This window comes from Aphis gossypii, chromosome 1, assembly GCF_020184175.1.
Source record: "Aphis gossypii isolate Hap1 chromosome 1, ASM2018417v2, whole genome shotgun sequence".
Classification (NCBI taxonomy): Eukaryota; Metazoa; Arthropoda; class Insecta; order Hemiptera; family Aphididae; genus Aphis; species Aphis gossypii.
Window position 1 is genome coordinate 28,236,735 of NC_065530.1, and position 24,873 is coordinate 28,261,607.

Genomic DNA, 24,873 nt, shown 5'->3' on the forward strand with positions numbered 1-24,873 from the left:
ATTTACATTCGACCATTGAAAGTTGGTAAAAATTGTAGTATCAGTGTCTGATTGAATAACTTTTCACATTCAAGGCTTTTCATCGAATCCTGTTCTTCTGTTTCTTTTTTTAAAGTTTCTAGATCAGCCAATAGGTTCTCAGCAAAGCGTGTATCAAAAAGTTTAAGCCTGTGAGAGCTTACTAAAGTTATCAGAACGGTGTTAAATCTGTCGGTAGATTTACGGCCGTGTGTCAGTATGGCTGTTGCCTGCTGGACGCCAAATGCCGGTTCCTTGGGGAATACGGACTTACAAATACGTATTGCAAGGTGCAAAACAGGTTACCGCTCATGTGACGAACTTAATATAGTGTGTGAAGTTCAGTGAAGCTGACTTGACTTTGTCGTTCTTTTTTGAAATAAGTATTATCAGCGTTCTGATGCTACTCCATGTTTTAAACGATACAGAATAAACGTTTTAGATTATACGATTTTCTATGAAAAAGGGGTAATACTTAAACTGTAAAAATGTTCCTATAGTTAACTGGGAAAACATTTAGGATTTTCGAAATTTCTGATTTATAATTTTCTCTTAACTAGATAGAAATCAAATAACTATAATATTCTTTAAGAATTCGTTTAATCGAGGATTCAAATTTTATAAAACTTGAAGTCTGGACGATAATGAAAGCATTGCTATCATAAATTATAATCGAGTTATTTGATAAACGAAAAATGCAAATAAAGTATTATACACTTATTAAAAAAAATCGAAATTATTTAGATTTGTTGATACTCACCAAATTTAAATCCTGAAAACAGAATGATCACTAGTATACTTTTATCTATAACTATACATATACGTAATTTATGAATCCAAAGTTAAATGCAATCGATTATTAATTATATTGGCTTATCAATTTCGATTTGTAATTAAATTTAAATCACTAAAACTCTAAAGAAAGTTAATAATATATAAAATAAACTAAATAGTTTATGCTGACAAAAGGAATTGTAGTTAATCGTTTAGATTTTTGACCAGTACAAATATATCAAATATATGACAACAATGGTCTTAAACTCTATGCAAGAAAAAAAACATTTTATTTTTTCATTTGCAGATTATCGTTCCACAGATAATAGAGTTAATTGATTTTGTTAGAATGTTTTCGTATTAATAGTACTATAGGTTTATACTAATAAGTACCTATTAACGGATATATATTTACGGATGTATTGATTGTATTCTCTCAACTGTCTCCGTCGTGACAACGAACTCATTTATTTTTAAGAAAGCCACCTGCACTCTATATTTTCTAGGCTTACAACCACAAAATGCGTAGTTTGAGAACTTAGTTCTAAATAAATAATATACCGTACAAATAAATCAATTAATATTAATCAAAAAGGTCTGATATTAGTCCAACTATTCATTATTATAAATTATACAGTGCCTTCCATAAATAAATATGTTATAGTTAATTATGATATACATAGTAACATAATATAAGTATTTAGTATAATATAAATTATTCTTATAAGTATTCAGATATTTTTCTATTTTATTATAGCAGTATAAATATCATGATGTTATTTTAAGTACCTAACTTTTTTAAAGAATGATCAATTTTTTTTTGGGGGGGGAGAGGGACAACTACTAGTTTGTGTCCATATATGAAACACCTAATAAAAAATCGTAAGATGTTTTAGTTGGTCAGAATTGAAACATAGATACCTGAAAATCTAATCAAACAGGTTATAGACCTTCCCGCAGGAACATAGTGGCACTTACCAACCATTCCTTTAGGAATTACCCTTTACATTACCTGGTAAAGTCTTTGTAACGTTAGTATATACTAGGGATCACTAAATAGTGGTACATAGATGAACTTCATCTAGCCCACAAAAGCGAATTTTTAAATATATATATTTTTTTTATTGTTGGCGATTTTTATTAATTTTGATTTTATTTTTTATTCTTAACTTAAGTTTCTCTGGATAATCATATACATTCAATTTTGATGTGCCCCAAAAACTTCCTAAATTTCTAAAGCGACCCTGTTAAAATATTAATGAGTGATACCTGATATATACTAGTATTCCTTCTTATAGACTGTAATTAAATAATCTAAAATATAAGCATTTTATTTCAGCGCAAGGCCTTAATTGTTCATAAATTAATTGTTAATTTTTCGACCTATTTTTATTCTACCATAATAATACTAAAAATAACTATTCGAAATATTATACTCGTAGCATAATATAAACCCTAAATTGATTTATTTAATGGAAAACTTTAGGGTATTGCTCATGATATTGTGAATTATGATCTATACAATATAAACTGGTTGACAATTATAAATTGTGTAGTATAATGAACGTAATAACATATTATAGTCGTTAACAATAATTAATTATAACTACATTAAATGTATGATTAGTTGTATGAACACTAATTTTAATAATATACTTACATCGTATATTAACTAAACGTTTTACGCAGCTATGTAATTATACAAGCATAATATATTGTTTTAAATAAATAAAATGTATATGTAATAGATACGTATACATGTTATTAAATATTAATTAAACAACTAAGTTTTTTAAATGTTGTATTAGCAAAATGTGTCATAGTTTATTTTAATATTATCTAATTTAGTAATATATAGTTTAATGTTTATTTAATATTCTATTTATTCATACTATTTTTAATAAATTAAACATACATATTTTGACAACAAAATTCTCATTTATTTGACATAAGTATTAGTTTTAAACTCATAATTAAGATATTTTTACATGATTTAGTTAAATTCAGCAAATGTGATTTATGGTTCATTTAAGAGTACCTTGGTAGTTTACACATAATATGATGTATCAGCTGGTTCAGGTTAATTTACATTATTATAAAAATTATAATTTATAGTAGCATAATAAATATAAACTTTATTATATATTATAAACTTATTTATTTAATTTATTACACATAATTAATACATAATATATTTGATTAATTATTGTATATAGTATGAATCATTTTTATTTGAATTTATAATAATATATTATGTTTAATATGCAAACAGTTTATACAGTGTGCTGTATTACGTAAATAATACCATTCATATGCCTTTCCATCTCATTAATGTATTATTGAAAATGTAATACATTAAATCAGTAACATTAAATGTATAATTATATATTCGATTAATACATCGTATTTGTTATTAATTGAAAAGTATTTTTATCCAAAAATACACCTTATAGAACATTTAAATTAGGTACTACCAGCGAGCAAAAAGTTTATTTATTTATAAATAAATTATTACATTATTATTATTTCTTTTTTTTTATCGCTCACAGTTTTTGTAAAATAGGTATATATTATAATAGTTTTAATAAATTTATTTTTATTGATGATTTGACGAAACAAATTTTAAGCATGGTTGAAAAATAAATTATAATATGACATCGAGTGAGCAAAAAATGCGCAAGGAAATCATAATATAATATTTTGTACAGAACAAAGAATAAATATTTGAGACGATTACCACAGTTAACACCTAATAATGATTAGTGGTACTACATTTGTTTCTATTCGTAAGATAATTTAAATCAACAATGTTTAATGCATATTTTTCCATTAGTAAGAGTCTTCGATACTTTATTTATGTACATTTATTTTTAATGTAATATAATAAATTAAGATTATTAAATTAAGTTTAATTTCATCATTTAATCATTTAATCGGTAAAAATAAAATAATTTTAAAATCATGAAAAATAATATGTTCGACACTATAAATTCAATAAAATTAATATTTATAATTCAACGACTGTTTTTTTCCTCCATAACTCTTAATAAAATAATAAACAACCATCAAATTATGTACTAATGGTATATATTATAAGACATTGATACGTAGGTATCTACTAAAATCATTGGATTTTTAACAAAAAAAAAAATAAATAGGTGTTTGCAAATCTCCAGCCAAAGAAAAAATATGTCATTTGTAAATTGATAGTCAATCTCGTTTAGACTACACATTTGATTATGCATTCAAAGTTCGAACTATACTCCGTTCTACAATGATATACAGGGATCAGACATCATACAATATTCAGAATAAAAGTAAAAGAAAATTTTTGTTACGACTAAGGCATTATACATTTTGTGATATTACTACATTCAGTACAACAGTACGAAAAAAAAAAAATACACTGGAAACCACTAGAGGCATAGGTTACTGATTTAAAATTAATTTCTTTCAGTTTTCGAATTGCTTTTAGAACGGCAAATAAATAATACGATTACTTGTTTTCTATATATTTTTTTGTCTAACTATAGTGAAGTGTATACGATTTGATTGATATACTTATTAGGACGATATGCAGGTGATGGACGTGTCGAGTCTGTGTTCGACTTTTATTTTCAATAGGACTGACTAGGTCGTTGTACTTTGTATTTTTTTATTATTATGATCTAGCTTTTTTTTTTTTTTTTTTGTCACCGTAAAATAAAAGTTGGTAAAAAAATAACACGAAAGAGTCATTTTGCTAGAGGAATATCACGGATAATATTTATAGTTATACATATATATATTATTAATATACTGATGATGTATCGTATATTATATATTATATACATTAATACATAAAACATGCAGTACATGAACGTGTATGAAACACCTCAAACACCTTGTTCGTTACCTACCCATATAAAAACAGAAATGCCGGAGGTCGTGTAAAACTTTTACGTGGTCCAGAAGTGACAACGTTTAAATAATTCAATCGTTTACAGCGAGTATAATATGCACTGTAGCGCGTTTAAAAATGGATATAATCAGTTAAATATTTAACAGGTTAATTGATTTTCTAAATACGTATTGTTGTACAGTGCATGTATACCACTAAAATATCAATTAGCATGTAAAACATATTTTGTAACCGTCGATTGGTCAACAATAATTATTGTCCATTGCACGTATTATATTACTCTTTACTTTTTTTTTAGATTTCATTGCTATTCGATTTGAGATTGAAAATTAATTTATGTCATTCGTTATTTTAGAAGCTTAAAGGTTAAGTGGCATTTACATACCATTGTGCTAGTGGTATAACCTACTGTAAATAAAATATTTGAGAAATACACATAGTTTCAATTCATTTAGAAAATAGCAAATATGGAATTGAGAATTACTTCAATAATTTTTGATTATAATATTCAATACATTCTATTTAACGTATTTATTTTTGGTCTTTTCTTAAAACATATAAATTGATGTACGTAATGTTATTTAAATACTAAAATTTATTAAAATTATTTTTGACTCGCTAATTACTATGGTTTTTTAACGATATAAAATTCCATTCACAATATTATATCAATAGATTCGCATTTTATGTTTTTGTGGCTTATAATAATTATAATTCGTTAAATACTATTCACGCTAAAACAAGGTTTATTAGATAATTATTATTTTTACTTTCAATACAAATGTATAATCACAAATATATTTACAGATTTTCTAATATCGAAAAAAAAATAAATAATATTATGGTTCACGTCGAGTTCTATCACTAGATGGCCGCCATCCTCATAGTATTCTGTAAATAAAATTATTTTATATCTGTCATCATATTTTCCCATTATAAATGTAGCATAGATTGTTAGTTTACTAATAATATATATATATATATATATATATTATGGTCATTAAATATTTGCCTTCTATTTAAGTAGAAATATAAATTGATATCAATAATTCAACATTTATAACTTGGTCTAATACTTTAATATAAAAATATTTTAGATATTTAATGATTATAAAATACAATTTTGAAGTAAAGAAAACGCATAGTTCAATGTATATTTTATTGAATAAAATGTAAACTTTAAATTTATATACATTAAATTTAAGACCTTTTTATACCTCATTAAAAACATTTTATAGTTACTCGTATATCACCTTTAATTTAAACGAATTTTCAGTTAAAAATTTAGCATTTTGTAATTTGTTAAATAAATTTAAAAAAATTGAAAAACATGTATATATTTTTAATTTTGTATAAATTGATATAAATATATAATTTTATTGATAGTAAAATTAGGCTTAATTCGATTTACATTCTCTCGGAGCGTATTAAATGGCATATAACATTAAAAATTTGTATAAAGCACATGTATGGAATTATAAAATATATATTATAGATAATACGTATTAATTTATGTATTGCATATATTATTTTTAAGTTAAATCTCTTCATAATGTCCTTAAAAAGGTTTATGTGTACTTTGTAGTACTCATTGTAGGTAATCAAGTTACTGTTGGTCAAAGGAATACATCAAAGGTTTCCGATTATCTATAGGTAGATTAGTTGCATAAATATTGAAAAGTAATATCTGATTTTGAAGTAGGCATATCATTATTAAAACCGTCAATCGATACAAAATATAATTTATTACCATAATAAACATTTTAACAAACGCCACTATAATTTGTACAATAATGCCATCATAAACACCAATAATTAGTTTTATTAAAAAAAAACATTATTTTATTACCAGTTCATAGGTAATCATTAATCAATTAATAAATTAAATCATTATTTTCTCCATTAAAATAAATTAACAAATTAAAAGTTTTCCTGAGTCCTTGTTACAATGTTATGCTTACTTATTTACGTTTATTACTTTAAAAAATATATTATATACATTAACATATTAGGTAGTTTTATTATTGATAATGGTTTCTATTAAAAATATTGACCTCCTATGAAGTTTATAAGAGGTTATCCATAATAAACAAACAACATGATTCACGCTAGAGAGCCTATATAATAACATAATATATTATATTATATTATTATTATATAGGCTCTCTAATTCATGCGAATTGTGAATTCGGCATAAAAAGTGTACCATAAATCATATTATTATGTAAACATTAATCTGTACCTAATTTGTATTTACATGTTATCTGATATGTATTTTTTCCATTAAATAATCATCAAATTCTCTTACTCAGCCAAAATATATAGAGTTGTAAGTTATACCTACATAATTAAAAATCGAAATTTTGCAAAACTTAAGAATATTATTAAAATCAATAAGTTTTTGTTATGTCATCATGAAACATTCATTAAAGTATATGTGAATATGCATCTATTTCAATACTTATTTAAATACATATTTTTTTTTAATAATTTTGTAGTCACTTACTTTATCAAGTCTAAATAATTTGTTTTCATAGTATATATTATATAATATATTTAGTATATTATATTATGCGTTAACATATACCTTGTTATTACAAATTATATTACATTATATTTATAAAATATTATAAGTCATCGTATATACCTATGTTTTGTAACAACAATTTTAACAAAAAAATGTATGATAAAAATAGTATAATATTAATTTACGATAAATGTAAATTATACGGTCACTAAATTATTTCTAATACTGTAATACTCTGTATTTTAAAAATTGTTTGGTTATTTGAACAAATAAACATTATTATTTTATTCAAAATAATTAAAGTTTCTTTTTCACTAGTTATTTGAGTAATTTTAATACTTATTTTTAATAATTGTGGTTTTAATTAGTGTATTCTTATATTTAGTAAAAAGGAGAAATTAAATATTAATCTCTTGGTAAATTTAAATAATAATAATAAATATTACGATTTAAGATTTAATTTATTCTTTAAATTTTTGTAATTATATATTGCAACAACTCTAGTGAAAAAATTCAACGACTTTAAAAATAAATAATTTAAATAAAACTTTAAGATATAAGATACGCACGTGACATGATCTCTAGTTATTATTATTATTGTAAGGTTTCATTTTTAATAGCAATTTCATCTGAATAATGAACTCATTTGGTATGTAATTTAAAAACACACATGACGTCTCCTTTGAATAAATAAATAAAATGTATTGATTGCTAATCAAAAGATATTATATGAGCTTGGAAAGTTACTTATCAAATTTAATGTATAAATGTATAAATAAAATGATCGACGAAATATGGATGATCAAATACAAAAATATTTCTATTAGAATTCATTAACTTTATTCTATATTTATTTATACAAAATTAAAATTTGAAATCATTAGAAAAAATTATTTAATTATTTATTTATTTATTAACCTACTTATTATGTTTTCTTAATTTTATGTTTTACCAGTGCTGTACTTAAATCTATAAGTATAATATAAATTGCATACATAAAATATTTTTCAGATATTTTGACCGTAATAGGGTAAACAAATTTAATACTTAAACACACATTTTATTTATTCTAAATTCATAGATCATAAGTTATAAAATAAATGTTTTTACCTATACTATATTATTGCTATGAATAGTTCATAATTTTTATTCGTTTAATAAACTTAATAGATATATGAAAGAAAAATATAAATTCTAATGCATAATAAATTACTTGCAAAATGTAAAAATAAAAATAATAAATAAACCACTAACTAGAATAAACAAACTTTGATATTTAAGATCAAATTGACAGTATAGAAGGTTTTACTAATTAAATCTGTAAATTACACAAAATCGTCTCATAATAAACTTATTGTGTCAATTAAAATATAAAATAGTTCATGGTTTATCGAATTTACCAGCTATTTTAGTTTATTCAAAAATATCGAATATCAAGGAGAAAATGAACACTATAGGTAACTCAGAACACATTTTTATGATACCGTCGACAGTTAATTAATTATCGAGTTAATGAATAGACAAGATAAGCAGAGAAATATATAATGTATTTAATTTTTCTGATTTTACATTATATATTTAATAATACCTATTAAATTACATACTTATAATTTGAAATTTTCTAATTTTTGAGCTAAATTTAATATACCTTTTAGTAAAAATTATTACCAAATATCCTTACAGAAGGCTCAACACACACATAAACTCAAATCCCAGTTAATTTTGGCTTTTACAACAATTGCAATAACATTCTCTGTGCTTTCCCATTTTTCAACGATGTACTGTAAAACAGTGACAAAAAAAATATTGTTTATTCATTAAAACGTTATTTTATAATTAACATTAAAAAATATTGATTTTTCCAAATAATATTAGTCATCATACAGTAGTTAAGGTTATTATTCTATTAATAAATATAAAAATCAAATTAATTAAGCTAATTTCAAGAGAGCAGTCCTCAACTAAAAATCTTGAAGAATCCATAGTACGCATGTAATATTTTTCTTTATTCATTATTTATTATGTTTATTGCTACTGTCAACGTTGCTGCCTATATTATTGTTATTATTGTTAGACTTTTGAATTACCTACATATACATAACATATATTTTACACTTTTTTATTCATTATTTTTACTTCTATTATTAGCCAGAAAAAATATAGTATGCATAAATAAACCTTTCTACTTTTCAAATTAAGGATCTAGGAATAATTTTTGATAGGTACCAAATTTTTATTTAGCTATTTATTTCTATCCTTTTTCAATTGAGAATAAAACTCTAACCTAGTTTGATATTGAAAAGCGCAATATTATTCTAGTAACTATTAATGATCATTTAAAATGAAAACGTCCTTATTTTATGTATATTATTCGTTAACAAGCAGAATATAACTTAGTTATCTTGAGAACATAATAATATTGATCTCTATTCAATATGTCCAAAACAAAAATCTTTTTTTATTTATATTTCAAAAGTAATTTCAATTATAGATCACATCACTCTAGTAAATTATTATTATACCTTTGAATTTTTAAATTGAAATTCCTTAAAAGACAGAAGAAATCAGTAATATAAAATGTATGTATATGAAAGACCTAGTTAATAATAAATCATCAATGACACATTTCTTTACTTAATGAAATTAACTTCAAAATCAATAAACGTAATAACCGTAATAAAAAAGCCAAATTATATATTGCACCGATCTCTAATAAATATAATATGTCATAATTACCTGCGAATATTTTACTATATCTTGGTTTAATACACTTCAAATCGTGAATGTAGTTATTTTATTATGTAATATATTTTCCTTATTTTATATTATATTATTGTGATTTTTATATTTTTTTCTTAACTTATTTTATGTATGAATATTAATATTAATCTACTTAACTAGTTTTTAAACCATATTTCAAATTTAGAAAAAAAAAACTATAACGAGTATGGCTCGGATTTTAAAGTATAATAAGCAGCTAAAAAAAGCACACGATTGTTTTAAAATAGCAAAAAAGAGTATATTTTTTCATTAAAAAAAAACGAAAAAATGCAGGAACAAAAATTAACAAAAACATAGTTATAAAATGAATAAATTTTTTTTTAAAAATTAATTTAAATTAAAAAAAGAATTGACTACCGTGTATTTCCCTTGATTTTCAATAGCGAAACTGACTCTATTGTCCGACAGAATATTTAACATTTAACACAGAAAACGAATTCTCTACATCCGCTGAAGTGATCGGTGTATACTTCATACAAGAGGTTTCAAATTACAACACTAAATCTTACATTTTGAAATGGTCAATATCGATGCTATAGGCACACTGATCATTTATAGGTACTGTAGGCTATATGTAAATCGACAATCTATACGTTTAATACATTTAATAATCAAACAGTTAACGAAAACAATAATAAACCAATATAAGCATTATTCCGCATTTTGAGTTTTTACATAAATTCTTATTAATTCGATTTTTTATTATTACAATAGAGTAGCATAATAAACATATAACATATCTACAACTGAAATAACTGAAAAAAGCAACAAACAAAAAAAAAAAAAACGGTTCATTTGGAATCAGAATGACGTAAACGAATTTATGAATTAAAATTAGATCTCTATCTCAATTATAAAAAAAGAAACACATGCTTTAAAATCCTAGCCTTAATAATAATATACAAAATAAAATAATAATTAATATAACAATAATGTTGTATCATTGTTCAACAAATTTAATTATGATTTTAATTTCATGTGTAATTCGATTTGTTCGGTTTTTAAATTTAACAGTGTATATGATCACAAACAAATAAACAGATGCGTTTGATGAAATTGTGATAATGAAAATATGCTGAAAAAAAATTATATTTCGAGTTAATAAAAAATAAATGTATATTATTTAACTATAAACATATAATATATTTATAAAAACAAAAAAGATAACCATTTTAGAAAAAGTTGACCGAATAAATGATAAACTCGAAAGAAACGAAAAAAGCTTTTAGAATTATAATTTTGTTTAAACTTAGCACTTTTTTTTATATCTATCTGAGTGTTTATTTATATATGTGTATATAATTTCTTTGAATAATCTCAATAGTGATAATAATAATAATAATTTATAGTATATATTATTATGGAGTGCGAACTGCGAAGTAATACTGAACGTCGGCCATATTTTATATTTAAATTTAACGTTATTTAAATGAAAATTTAAATACTAAACTAATAGTATTTATAATGGTATTTTATTTAATAAATACAATTGAGTAATAATAGTGGGTACCTACTAATATAATATAGTTAATATTTATACATCAATTAAACTTTCATTAAGTCTGCCACTAAAAACTTAAACAAAAAAAAAAAAAATAAAATAAAGTTTCATTTACTACAACAAACTATAATACATATATTTAAGTTTTAAGCTAATTTCATAACTTTTTTATTTAAATAATTAAATAATATTTTTCTTAACAAACAATGTTGCTTTCATTAAAAGCATGTATTTAAATATTAGTAGAAGTAGGTACTTTTGATGTAATTTTTTGGTGGCATTCAATTCAGAATTAAAACCAACAAAACATTTAGACTTCTAATAGTTCAAACTTGACACAATACACACCAAAAAAATATCAAATAAAAATCAAGTATTCATCTACTTTTAGAGTATATTTACTATAGCTTCCTATCTACGTGTACACGCTTTCGCGCATTTGTGTAAAATTAACATTCAAAACTATAAAACCGTGCAGTTTAAAAATTCGTGAACACATAAAATACGTATTTTAATTTTTAATATTTACTTTAAATTCATAATACCGCTCAACATTTTAATTTAACAATGAAATAAATTATAATTATACAAAATCCACTTTAAATGTAATATAAATAATTATATATTTCGCATAAATAAAATCCATGTATACGTGAATAACATTGAAACACGTGAACGCGGATAGTAAATTCACGTGTATTGCAGATATATGTTAACATAAAATTTTTACTCACGTATATATGAACTACGTATTCACGTTTTCAATTGAGAGCTCTAAATTATATACATGTAACATCGTAACATGCTTTTAAAAAATAAAAATATTTCACAGTTGTCAGTTATCAAATAAATATAATTTAGTAATATTTTAACGATGACATTATGAATTTGGTCTTTTTCTTATGAAATTTATTACGCAAATATATACTATGCAGTTATAAACTTAATTTTCAAAATTATAAATTATAATTATATAATATTTCATGATTATCCATAAAAGTATAAACAGTATAAAGTATAATCACTATAACCACTCGGATCTGATGAATAATATAAACTAATATGTACAAGTAATTAAAAACCAGAGTTTTTAATCAATTTATCAATTGATTATTCGTATGATTGCGACATTATAGTTAAAAATCATAGTAAATTATTTTATAATTCACAATTTATACAGTAAGTATTGTATTTCAAAATATTATACAAAAATAAATTATACAACGTCATCGCATTAAAATTAGCACTCAAAATTTAAATTGCTTTATTATCATCCTTTCGTTAATGGAATTTAAATCACACGAATGTAAAAGGTCTAAAAGTTTAAAATCATCGTTTTAAAACGCTTCAAAATAAAACTTATGGTTTAATAATGATTTTAATAGACAAGACATAAAAAATAATATACTATAGCACATTGTATTTTATATCTTTATTTTAAACCACTGGGTTTAGAGTATTGTGAACTTAATATTTAACGAAGTATTTATTATATAAAAATAACACACTTTTAATGTTACAACAGTACATCACATTTTCATTCCATAGAAAGCATAGATCACATTATATTGCCACATAACTATAGGTTAATATATTATAATAATTAATAACTAAATCATCGTATTTATTAAACATGGACACTATATAAATGTTCACTTTAGTCTATCCAAATCGTTTTTTTTCATTCTGTTATATCTAGACATATAGTTACGACATGGACTGAGTTTGGTGATGAATAGCATCATTTTGCGAACTCTCCCTTCTACAATAAAATGTTTATTACTGTTGTTGTTCTATACTATATATTACTAAGGTTTGCCACAAAATACTAATCGTTACTCAGCAAACGAGTGCGTCAACCACGATTGACCAGTGCGAATGATTGACAATAATTTGACTTTATTTCTATTATCCTTAGTTCGTAATAACATGTTATGATTGTTATGAACTCATTAATTCATTATATAATTTAATTACATTGGCTTATAAGTTTTCATTGAATTACTTAGAAGAAAAAAAATTTCCAATTTATAAAAATAGTATGGTGTTATAGAGTAATAAATTATGTTCAACTTACACCAAATTACGTTTAACCTTATGAAATAATTTTAAACACCAATGTTGACATTTAAATAATAATTATATGGTAAAGTACAGGAAATTCTCTTAAATGACAACTACGCCTTAACTGGTAATATACTAATATACATATTTTGAATATATATATAATTTTAAATTTACTACATACGTTGATTTTGAAATTTTACCTTTAATAGTGTATCTTATGGTAATGACAAGATTGAAGTCTGTAAATTATTACCAAAGTAATTCCAATGACGTCTACATTATTTAACTTCAAACTATTCAAATTTGTTAATCGGAGTATTAAATAGTGAAAATCGTCATAATCATCAATGTTTTAGTCAAAATTAAGATACTAATTCAATAAAACGCATTTACGATCACTTTATTAAAATTATTCTCAACTTTAAGAAACCATAATATGTCGTAAAATTAAAATATATTCATCGAACTTAAAAAAAATTTAGTTTGTGGTGTATGATGGTCAGTATATACTACTGTCTGTAGCAGACAATTTTCAAGGAGTTCGATATTAGCAATATTGCAATTGAAAGTTTCCTGGGATTGTATGTACAAAATGAACGTTTGTAAGGTTGAGTATACGTTTGTGTTGTATTTTCATTATGTCTCTGAAGTAGCTTCCGCATGCACCTGCGTATAACATATTACCTACCTACTGAGCACACTTAAATATTTTCTCTCTATAGCTCAACTATATCATATGAAAAGTACCAAAAACTAATTAAATTTATAAAACACAGTTTCAGATGTCTAATTTTAATTTTGAAAACGGACTTTAATTCGTTAGTCACTTTTTCAAGATAAATAAAAAACATTTAATTATTATTTTCTTTTTACTCGTGGTCTTTTAATAAGGATTTTGGCATTTTTTTTAATTTCAAACATGAAAATAATTTTTTTCAAGAATAACGATAATTTGCATGAAAAATTCAAGGTTTCCTACCACACTGATATTTTATTTTTATGACATAATTACATTTCTTGATACAAACAAAAATATAATTAAAGATTAGAAGAAAGTTAATTAATATTATAATCATGTTGTTTCTATAATAATAGTTTTACGAAAATCCAACTTAATGCATAGCAATCGCTATTATAATCATATATTTTCCGCTATCCAATAAGTAAAGCATAATTTATAAAACAAGGTAGGTAGTTATTATAATATTTCGTAATTATCTTTTTGTTTCATTACATGGTTATTACTTATTACGAAGATAAGTTATTACTTTAATATAGTTTTTTTTTTATAAATCTTAATGTTCTAATTAACTAAACAAACAGTTTAATCAAACATAAAGTTACAAAGTATATTTTATATTATGTATCTTAGTAATAATATCTTTGAAATCCTTTTTCTTTATGGAAATATCAGTTAAAGCATTTCTCAAATTTATACTAGAACTTATAAGATCAAATCTTATTATCTACTTCGTACATATGTCTATAATTGTATTTACATATTAAATAGTAATAAATATTGTTGGGAAAAAAAGTATAGCTTAATTATCTGGCATGTATTATATTATTACCATATTATAAATACATTTTCAATATACCTAATTTAAAATTATATAAAGTAATTTATTATGTCTTCATTAATTTTACAATATATCCCAAAATCAATATGTATTCCTTAATTTATGTATAATTATTAATAAATCAACATAAAAATATATTAACTCTACTTATACTACATTCTAAAATTATGAATCATTATAGTATATTATACATTTATACATACATATATATTTCATGTTTAAAGTTTAAAAAAAAATGATGACTGCATCTCTGCTAAGTAAAACTGTAATGAAAATATTAACGTTGTGTTTTAAAAACATGTTTTTTTAATCTAACTCCTACTACATTCAACTGACATGTATTTAATAAATTCATTGTTCTCAAATTATATCAAACAGGTTAATATGTTTTATAAAAATTAACATTTTTTTTTTTTGTTGGTTCTAAGTGAGACATTTAGATAGTGTCCTATGATGTTATGAGTATAAAGTGATGATTGTATTAATATAGTATGTGGAAATCGACTAAACAACTAAGTAATAATGCATTGTAAAAAACAACTTTTAATTATTTAATCCTGCTTACAAAATTAAATAAGTGAAATTAACTATGTTAAATAACTGGTTTTAAAACATAAATCTATTAATTATAATAATATATCACTATGTTTTTCGTAAAGTAATTGTTCATATACTGTAAAAGTAGGTATGTTAAAATATATTTTTTTTAAATTCGTATTCAGTATTAATTTATTTACTGGAAGTAATATCGACGACAAGCCAATTTTCAAATCATTTCCAAACATTTGCTTGTTATTGTAATCTTTTAATGCTATAGTGCTTTCTTTCTTTTATCAACTGTACAAATTTCATCTAAAACCTTCGGGCTATGATTCACAATAAATTATTCATTTTCATCAAAAATATTTGCATGATTGGCTCTTTTGAAGTTTTCTTACCCTCTGATTGTGGCATGGTGAATGACTTTCTATAAATAATTGTTAACGTGCCCCATATTTATTCTAGTCGTTGTAAATATATAAAATTGGTTGTAAAATGATGCTTTAAAAATATAAAATATTATGTCAATCAGATGTCTCACAAATATTTATTTATGCTTCCAGGTGATCTTAATTGGAGAATTTTAATGAGGTAGTATTCGTAAGTAGTATCTCATAATAAACAGGACTTCGCACTTCAATTAAAATTACTTTACATATCTAACGAACAATTATCATTTTTTTTCTTTAAATACTATTGACTATTTTAAGAAACTAAATTATTAGCTTCTTGGGTAATTTTTTCAGATATGAGTAATATTAAGCAGAATCGCAGAATACGTGTTTTTATTTTTGGAAACTAATTACAATTATAATTTATGTATTTTTAAAAGTACTTATTAAGTACTTATTTAGTACTTTTTTTTTTACTTACTTATTTTTTTAAATTCTATTCAATCATAAATAATATACTAAAAGTAGTAACCATATGAAATAAAAAAAAAAAAAACTATTTTGTGAATTATATGTTCAATAAATTCAAAAGTTGCTGATTTTATTCGACATATAGGTTATATAAGTAACACCCACAATTAATATCAAACCCGTAACATAAAAACAAAACTTTTAGGGAAATAGATATTTATATAATAATGTAATATTCGATATGCACATTGCCTATTGCACATTGTACATTGCAATTTGCATATTTCACACGTCGTGTCTATTTTAGTATCCAACTTAGGTATATCAATTATATAGACCATAGAGATGGAAAATTTGCAAATAAATTATTATCATTATATATTAAGAGCCTATACACTCTATACTCTATGATAAATTTATCGTAATCACATATGTTCACAGAATAGTATACAATTAATCATAAAACAATTAATCAATGGTACAAATGGATTATATTTAATCATCATAATAAATTATAATTATTTTCCTCTCATAATCGTATGTTTAGAATACATCGTATAAGCAAGTAATAATATACATGTAATATGCATGAAAATAAAACTTATTTTAAAATAGATTATCAGTCAACAGATAATAAATTTATTTCTCTAGTTATTGTCTTTATGACATCGTTGCTCCATATTTTTTCTTTCTAATAAATCAATAATAATGAAAATTGTTCGTTAAGTTTATTGTTATATTATGCAATCGTATTTTTGTCGTAATAATAAAATTAATTTTATGAAATTTCATTCTAGAAATATATTATAGATATCTTTAAGAATAAAATAAATTTATAAAGAGTATCAGAGGAAAAATAACCGTTCCAGAGGTCTACGAAATCTAGGCCAAGATAAAAACGAATTTGACAGCAGTGGTTAACATAAAAGTTTCTTTCAAGTTTTTGAATTGGAAAATGATAAAAAAGAAATTCTCAATTGCTTTATTTCTTTATTTTTTAGGAATGTCGGCATGCATGCATCAAAAAAATGTACGTGTTCATATGTGTGTGGAACAAAAGCTACTTTCATATTATATAATACAGCTATTTCAGCAATACGTATGTACTTGTAAAATGCGTACAACTATGTAAATATTGTACTTAAATTTTAATATACTATATTAATTCATAAAAAAATTAAACTAATAAAATGTTATTTATTTTAGTAATAAACTTAAGTAGAAATATAAAAACTATATTTTTTTTAAATTTTTTCAATTATGCCATCATGTAGTGTATATAAATTTTTTTTGAAAATCAACTTTATTAATAATCATTAGTTATACTATTACTGATAAGTGATTATAATATAACTATATAACTTTGGACAGTACAAATTACTAAAAATAGTTGTACACTATACTGTCCACACATAATTTTTTTATGAATAAATATTCAAATATTATATAATTCAGCTCTATTAAATTACATGTATCACGTATTTATTATCATTTTTAATAATTTTCTTAATATATGTGAATAGAAATGAAAATTATAGGAACTAAATAAAATATTATAAACATTAGTCAATAAGATAAGATTATAATTTTTAGTTACATATTGCTTCGATATATAATATAGAAAAATAATATTTTTCTTGACTGATTTATTTTATAAAAAGGAAAATAATCCTAAATATTTATTTACGGTTATAGTAATTAAAAGAGAATTTCATTGAGATAGTAAAAATCTATTGATATAGTAATAATCTATCTTCATCGATTACGAAACTATCATTATTCTTTCGACGGCTAAAAACCACAAATTGATAAATGTGAGAATCACATAGTACCAATGAAAGCAAAGATAAGTGTTAAGCGCAAGGCACTCACAGGTGTTTACAGTTATAAATAACAATTTAATGAAATTATCAAAAACGAACAGCGGAACAAACCATTAGTTAGAGTTCGGAACTACCAGTATTGATTTGGTGTACTAAACATTGGTCATGAACTTAAGTTGACTATAGCTTTTAAGTTGTGATCATAGCCAGTTACTACAATAACTGGAATTTGTGGTAAGAAAACAAGATAAATATAAATAAATATAATGTAACAAATTATAACTAATTCAATTACAGTTAATAATAAAAAATATGGACAAGATAAAGAAATCAGATATTAGTCACTCAATTTAATTACTCCTTTAAATAGGTTAGTTGTTAGTTTAGTATTTTCATACTAATGAAAAATATAAAATTAATGACAAATCACTACATTCAAAACAAAATTCTGAATAAAAACGAATAAGTATTGATACCTCAATTATTGCTCAGTTAAAAATACATAGTGTTCTGGTATATCTTCAAAATTTAATTAGTTGTTCATCATTCTCAAAGTAATTACTGAAAAATTTTACAACAATCTATCAAAGTAGATTTTGTACGAGATACATTATGTAACTTTTTAGTAATTTATCTACCCGAAAACTGCTTACAGAGAAAAATAATACATTTTATACACTATTGTTAAGTTGATAACATTCTTTACATCGCTCAGAATCTAATATTGAATCAAAAACAGTTTAAAAATAAAATTCACTTAAGTTAAAAGTGAAAATAAAATAATTTTTACATCAGAATAAATAAAAAAGTACAAAAATGAATAAAATAATAAAAAAATTACATTCCAACCATTCATTAATTTTAATTAATGAAATATAGTCATAAGTCAAATAAAAAAATATTTTTAATTATATCATAATTATTTTTTTTAAATCAATGTAAATACCTATTAAAATAATAAGTACGTAATTATACGTGTTTGAAAAATTATCTTAAATATTAGACAACTAATTATAATTCTAAATGCTAATAAAGAGAAAAATACTTATTTTTTACTAATTATAAATTCTAACTATAATTTATATTGTTGTAAATTTCTAATCACATTAATTATAACAGCATGCTCATAAATAGCACGTCTAGTATTATAATTTACTTAATTATTATTATATAATATGATATTATAAAAAAACTGACAATTATGGTTGATAAATTGTTTGCGTATGCCTATATTGTGCACTCCAATATACCTTGAACTTGGTTGTACGTTTAATACAAGTACAGTTTTTGAATGTTGGAAATTATTGCTTAATCGATGTGACGAAGGGGTAGGGTGTATAAAAGATATTATGCAGCGGGCAGTCGTTCTGATTGTAAAACTTCTACAGTCAAATAAGTGACCGTAATCATCGCGGTCGTGATAGCGATGTCGCTATACAAGACAATAATACTGCTGATTTCATTTTACACTAATTCACTCAATATTTTATCTATGTCGTAGATGTAAATACATATTTTAACAAGCACCGTACAATATTAATGTAATCACGACATTGCTGTAGCGAAATTGCCTATCCAGACAGCCGTGTGATCAGTATTGTATTACCAAAGTAGACATTAAATAAAACAGCAACATCAAGGTCACTTGAAATATCTAAAAAATGTACTCAAATTGACTGCGACCATTGGGAGGAAATAAAAGGAAAATTAGTGTTAAGTTCACTCTCTGTATATTTTTACTGATACTTAAATGTATTATTTTTAAACTAACAAACTATCATATCAATTTATATTAAAATAACTGTTGTACCCCTCAAAAATGTTCAACATTTTATTTACAAATCAATTCTTTATATTCTAGGTTACCTATACATATAAATACATTAGCTAGTATTATAATTTATAATAACTTATTACTAATAATTATCGAATATCTATTTCTAATAAATAATAATAATAAACTGTACCATTTGGTGTGGAATTTGGTCCAATTTGAGCATGTAATATGTTGAGGCCGGGTACAATAATGGCAGGCAACGTACTCGATCGCAATAGCGGAGGTGGTTGTTGTCCACGTGGTCCCTCTTTATCTCTGAGGGAAAAAACACATTATAAAATAATAATATACAAAGTGATCCATTAAAACATACTACACTATTTTTTTCTAACATTTTTGTGATTTTAAATACAGTTAAAATAATTTTATTATTGTCGGGAAGTAGTTATTAAATACTCCATTTTGCAAATAAATTTCTTTTTTTTCATAGTTTGGTTATCATAATCAGTAATTTTTAAGACTATTTTTCATTGAAAACTTCAATGCATTGAACCAATGATTTCTTATTTAGAAAATTTTAAAATTAAAAAACTTAGTCATCTATAAAATAATTTATATTGTTTTGTTCATAAAAATTGCGTTAGAAATTAATTTTTGTAATACAGACATATCTCATAGCAATATAAGTCAATTGAAAATTCATAAAAGTTAACTGAAAAAAAAATGATCAAGAAACGTTTAATGAATCACCCTATATGTACATACATTATAATATAAAATAATATTAATATAAAATATGTGTATGTACTATGTATATTGTATAAATGTATAGAATAACTATGTAGTATTTTCTGTAATTTTTAAGCAAACACTTGTATTAGTTATTATATAAACAATACAAATGCAATAATTTTCATATATCATCCTATAAAATAAATGTATAATAAAACAATAATTTAATTTGTTTTGTCAATTATAATGTATTATAATTAAATTAAATTCACATTATTTTGCATAATATTATTATAATTTATAACATTATTCATAAATTGATATTCCAACACAAATGTAAAAAAATCAACAGCGTTATTTTTTTTCAATCACTAAAATAAAATTAGCACCTATTAATAATTGTTTAACTTTTTTTGACAAATAAATTTTATTTTATTTTTTATACAGTCATCGTTTTGTTATCAATAAATGATTAAAGTTTATTTACTTTAAATTATTTTTCTGTAAATTAAAATTGATACATAAATATGATCCATATCTTAATAATTAGAATAATAAATAAACTACAAATTACCAATTTTTTATCATCTTCTATCATATTAAGTTATGACTTAATTATACAGTTGCAATAAAGTATAAACTCTTTTTAATTATACTACTTTTAAATTAAATTACTTCCAAATTCCAACGACACGCAAAAACTATGGTTCCTTGAAATAAATAAAAACATTATCGTTTAATTTCCTTTGTTGTAATTTTAGCTACTCGCTACTAATTTTTTTGCTCACCTAATTATTTTTAACGATATTATGTATTCACATCAAACGATTAAGTGGTTAGATGATCTATAGTAGCAATCATTATTTAATTTTAATACTTTTCATTTAACCTATCTGTCAAGTGAAATATCAATATTATATAGTTACTCAAGCTGTTTATATTAAAAAAAAAATACGTATAGTAATTGAGTAAGTTTATTTGTACGTAATGTTATTTTTTATATAATATTAAACAGTAAACATACTATAATTAGGTATTATACAAAGTTGCTAAGAAAATATTTTTTCAGGCGATAAATTATGTAGCCATATGGTTAATAATATATTAGGCGTACAATGTATCTATCTCACTTTACTGCAGTCTTGCTAATCTATATTGTCAAACTTTTCGTTTATTTATTGACATTCGATTTATTCACCAAAACGGTTACGGCTTATATTATTCATAAAGTTTAATGGAAATTTTCAATGGTAAAGTTTTGACTTGTGACTCAACTAAATCGTTATTGTACTACATATTGTCTTGTTTATCATAGCAGCTATAATATGTCGGGTTCAAGAGAGCTAACACAAAAGGAACGGCAATAATAAAAAATAAATTCAATATCATGTTAACACAAAAGGTTCAAACTTCAAAAATTAATAGACAACGATCTTCAATACTTGACCTGTATGACATATTTTAAGCTGACCTAGTGATTTTTCAATGACTAACAAATATAATATCCTATTGAATTCTACGCCAAAGTAGATATTTACATCGTGTATACTTAGAAGTGTTTTTGAGTTTTGTCACGTGTGCTGTTATTGATACGATCATAGAGTAAAGAGACATAACCTCTGATTAAAAACATAGTAAGTCATAAACAGACAGCGTTCTATACTCAGAATCACCGCTAATATGTTTTATTTTTCAATTTAAAAAAAAAATGATTGGTAGTTTTTTTTTTTAATTAACTATCTTTTAACAAAAAGTTGTACATAGAGCGCCAAGAATTTCTGAGGAATTTTTAGTTTTAACGCAACAAATAAAAAATAATTTATTAATTGTTATAGCAATTGATTTTATAACAGTTTAAATTAGATTTAGTATGTCAGCATTGTCAGCGACTGCTCCACTTATCACTCTCGAGAGTAAAAAAACTTTTTATAATAGACAAATTCCAGAATATAGACAATATTGCAAACAACCTGTCCTAAAACTTATAAATATATATATATATATGTGTGTGTGTGTGTGTGTGTGGTGTGTGTGTGTGTGTGTGGTGTGTGTGTGTGTGTGTGTGTATTAAAACGCTTTCAATTTCGTAGATTTATTTTTTTAATATAAAACAAAGCTAGTAAAAAAAAAAAAAAAACATTATTAATAAAAGAATCATGTCGTTGCAACTCCCTCGGCTCTCAATTATTCTAACCAAAGTTAATAACCAATGTGTGTTGTGACTGTAAATTTATTTGACAATGTGACAGTTCGCGAAATATTACAGCGTTTGTCTCTATTATTCGGTAGCTGACAAGAAATTGAATACGAAGATTTCGTATGTATATATATTTAATAATTTCATTTTCTTTCTGTGATCCGTCCACACATTGATTTCTTTGAGATTAATAGTTAAAATATACAGGTCATAGAACGTAATATTATTATAACAAACATATATTTCATTTTGAATGCATATAATTCATGATAAAGTTAAATTTGATGTGGCTTAAATATTTTGAAAATAAAATATCATAGAGGGTACCAAAAGCATATTATTACATAATTTATAATAATATTGTGTTTGTATTTTTTGTTACACCGTTTCATACTGTAAACGGATATTTTTCGACGTCTTACTCTCTTGCATTTCATTTTATCATGATTAAGTCAACATGTTACCGACGAGTTATTTACATCAGTTGTAATAATTGAATATATTTTTTTGTATTTTACAACAGTCGTGGTAGATAAGATGACATAATATATTATATTATTATACAGAACATAATTATTTCTTCGAGCGCTGCGCAATATAATATTGTTTTCTTCAAACGTCGTATCTTGTAGACGCCACTACATTAAATAGTTTATTGAATCAATAGTTTTTATTATTTTGGGTGTTGTAATCAACGCTAACGTCAAAGTCTGTTGACAAAATCTTGTAATGCGAATTTAAAGGCAAACATCGCGGATCTAAGATGATAGTAAAATAAAATAAAATGTGTTAACTTTTATAATAGGTAAATCAAAATAACGGCAATAAAAATAATTAATAACAATGTGTACGACCGTAAAAGTGATTGCAGAGACAACAGCTTTATGTTGTGTTTTGCATATTTAATATTAATTTCCATTGTCATTATATATCGTTATCGTTCATTTTCGCCAGACACAAATTCACACGGGAACGTCCATTTACCATTTTCACATTTTCAATTAACCAACAATTTAACAATTAAACCTCTCTCTCTCTGTAAAATTGAGTGAACAAAATATAGTGTTACTACTATTACGGTACATACAATTTACAAATACTTCCTATTCACGTAAACTTAATTCTACTTATTTTTGGAAGTAATTAAATTAAACCTATTGATTTCCAGGTTTATCTCTCTATCACCGTGTCTCTCTCTCCCTCCTCCTCTCTTCCTCACACTCTCTTCCCCTATCTTCAATACACACATTTTATCCTTGAACGTGACAAAATTATAAAATTAATTTGCTTTAAATTTGCTTTCCGAACGTGACTTTTCCCGTCAGATTGTCTTCTCTGACTGCTATAATGTATATAGATGGTTTTAGGGTAAAAATATTTTTTCCAAGAAGAATACATTATGAATATTATTTAATGCACGACGCTTTAGATTGTTTGAAGCGATGAAAGAAAATTACATTTATAATATTTTAGATCATAAATTTATATATATGTTCAATATATACACATATATATGTTGCTATTAATCGATCACTACTATAGTCTAGCATTCAAAAAGTAAAATATACTTATATATTGGTGTACTAGAATGGTATAGAAACTTGAAATAGCAATACAAGTGAAATAGTATTTCACTATTTAGAAAAATAAATAAAAGCGTATTCATTTTATTGAAAAACAAAACATTTTTCAAAATATTTATTAATTGTATAAGCATTACTGTTATAATTTGAAAGTTAAACACCATTATTTATCATTAGTATTATATTTTGTATCAGAGTTTATTATTATT

At 23.5% G+C, this 24,873-nt stretch overlaps 1 protein-coding gene across 3 annotated transcripts in view; it reads right to left on the reverse strand.

The window, feature by feature from the left end:
- Nucleotides 1–24,873, reverse strand: part of LOC114121609 (ankyrin repeat and fibronectin type-III domain-containing protein 1) — a 145,986-nt gene that overhangs the window by 103,392 nt on the left and 17,721 nt on the right. For 2 of the 3 annotated variants that reach the window (XM_050210639.1, XM_050210636.1), the window contains exon 3: nucleotides 20,343–20,467. The exons of the other annotated variant lie outside the window; for it this stretch is intronic. In XM_050210639.1, the coding sequence (XP_050066596.1) occupies nucleotides 20,343–20,467 (125 nt within the window). The remainder of the gene's footprint in view (nucleotides 1–20,342; nucleotides 20,468–24,873) is intronic. 3 annotated transcript variants of the gene reach the window in all.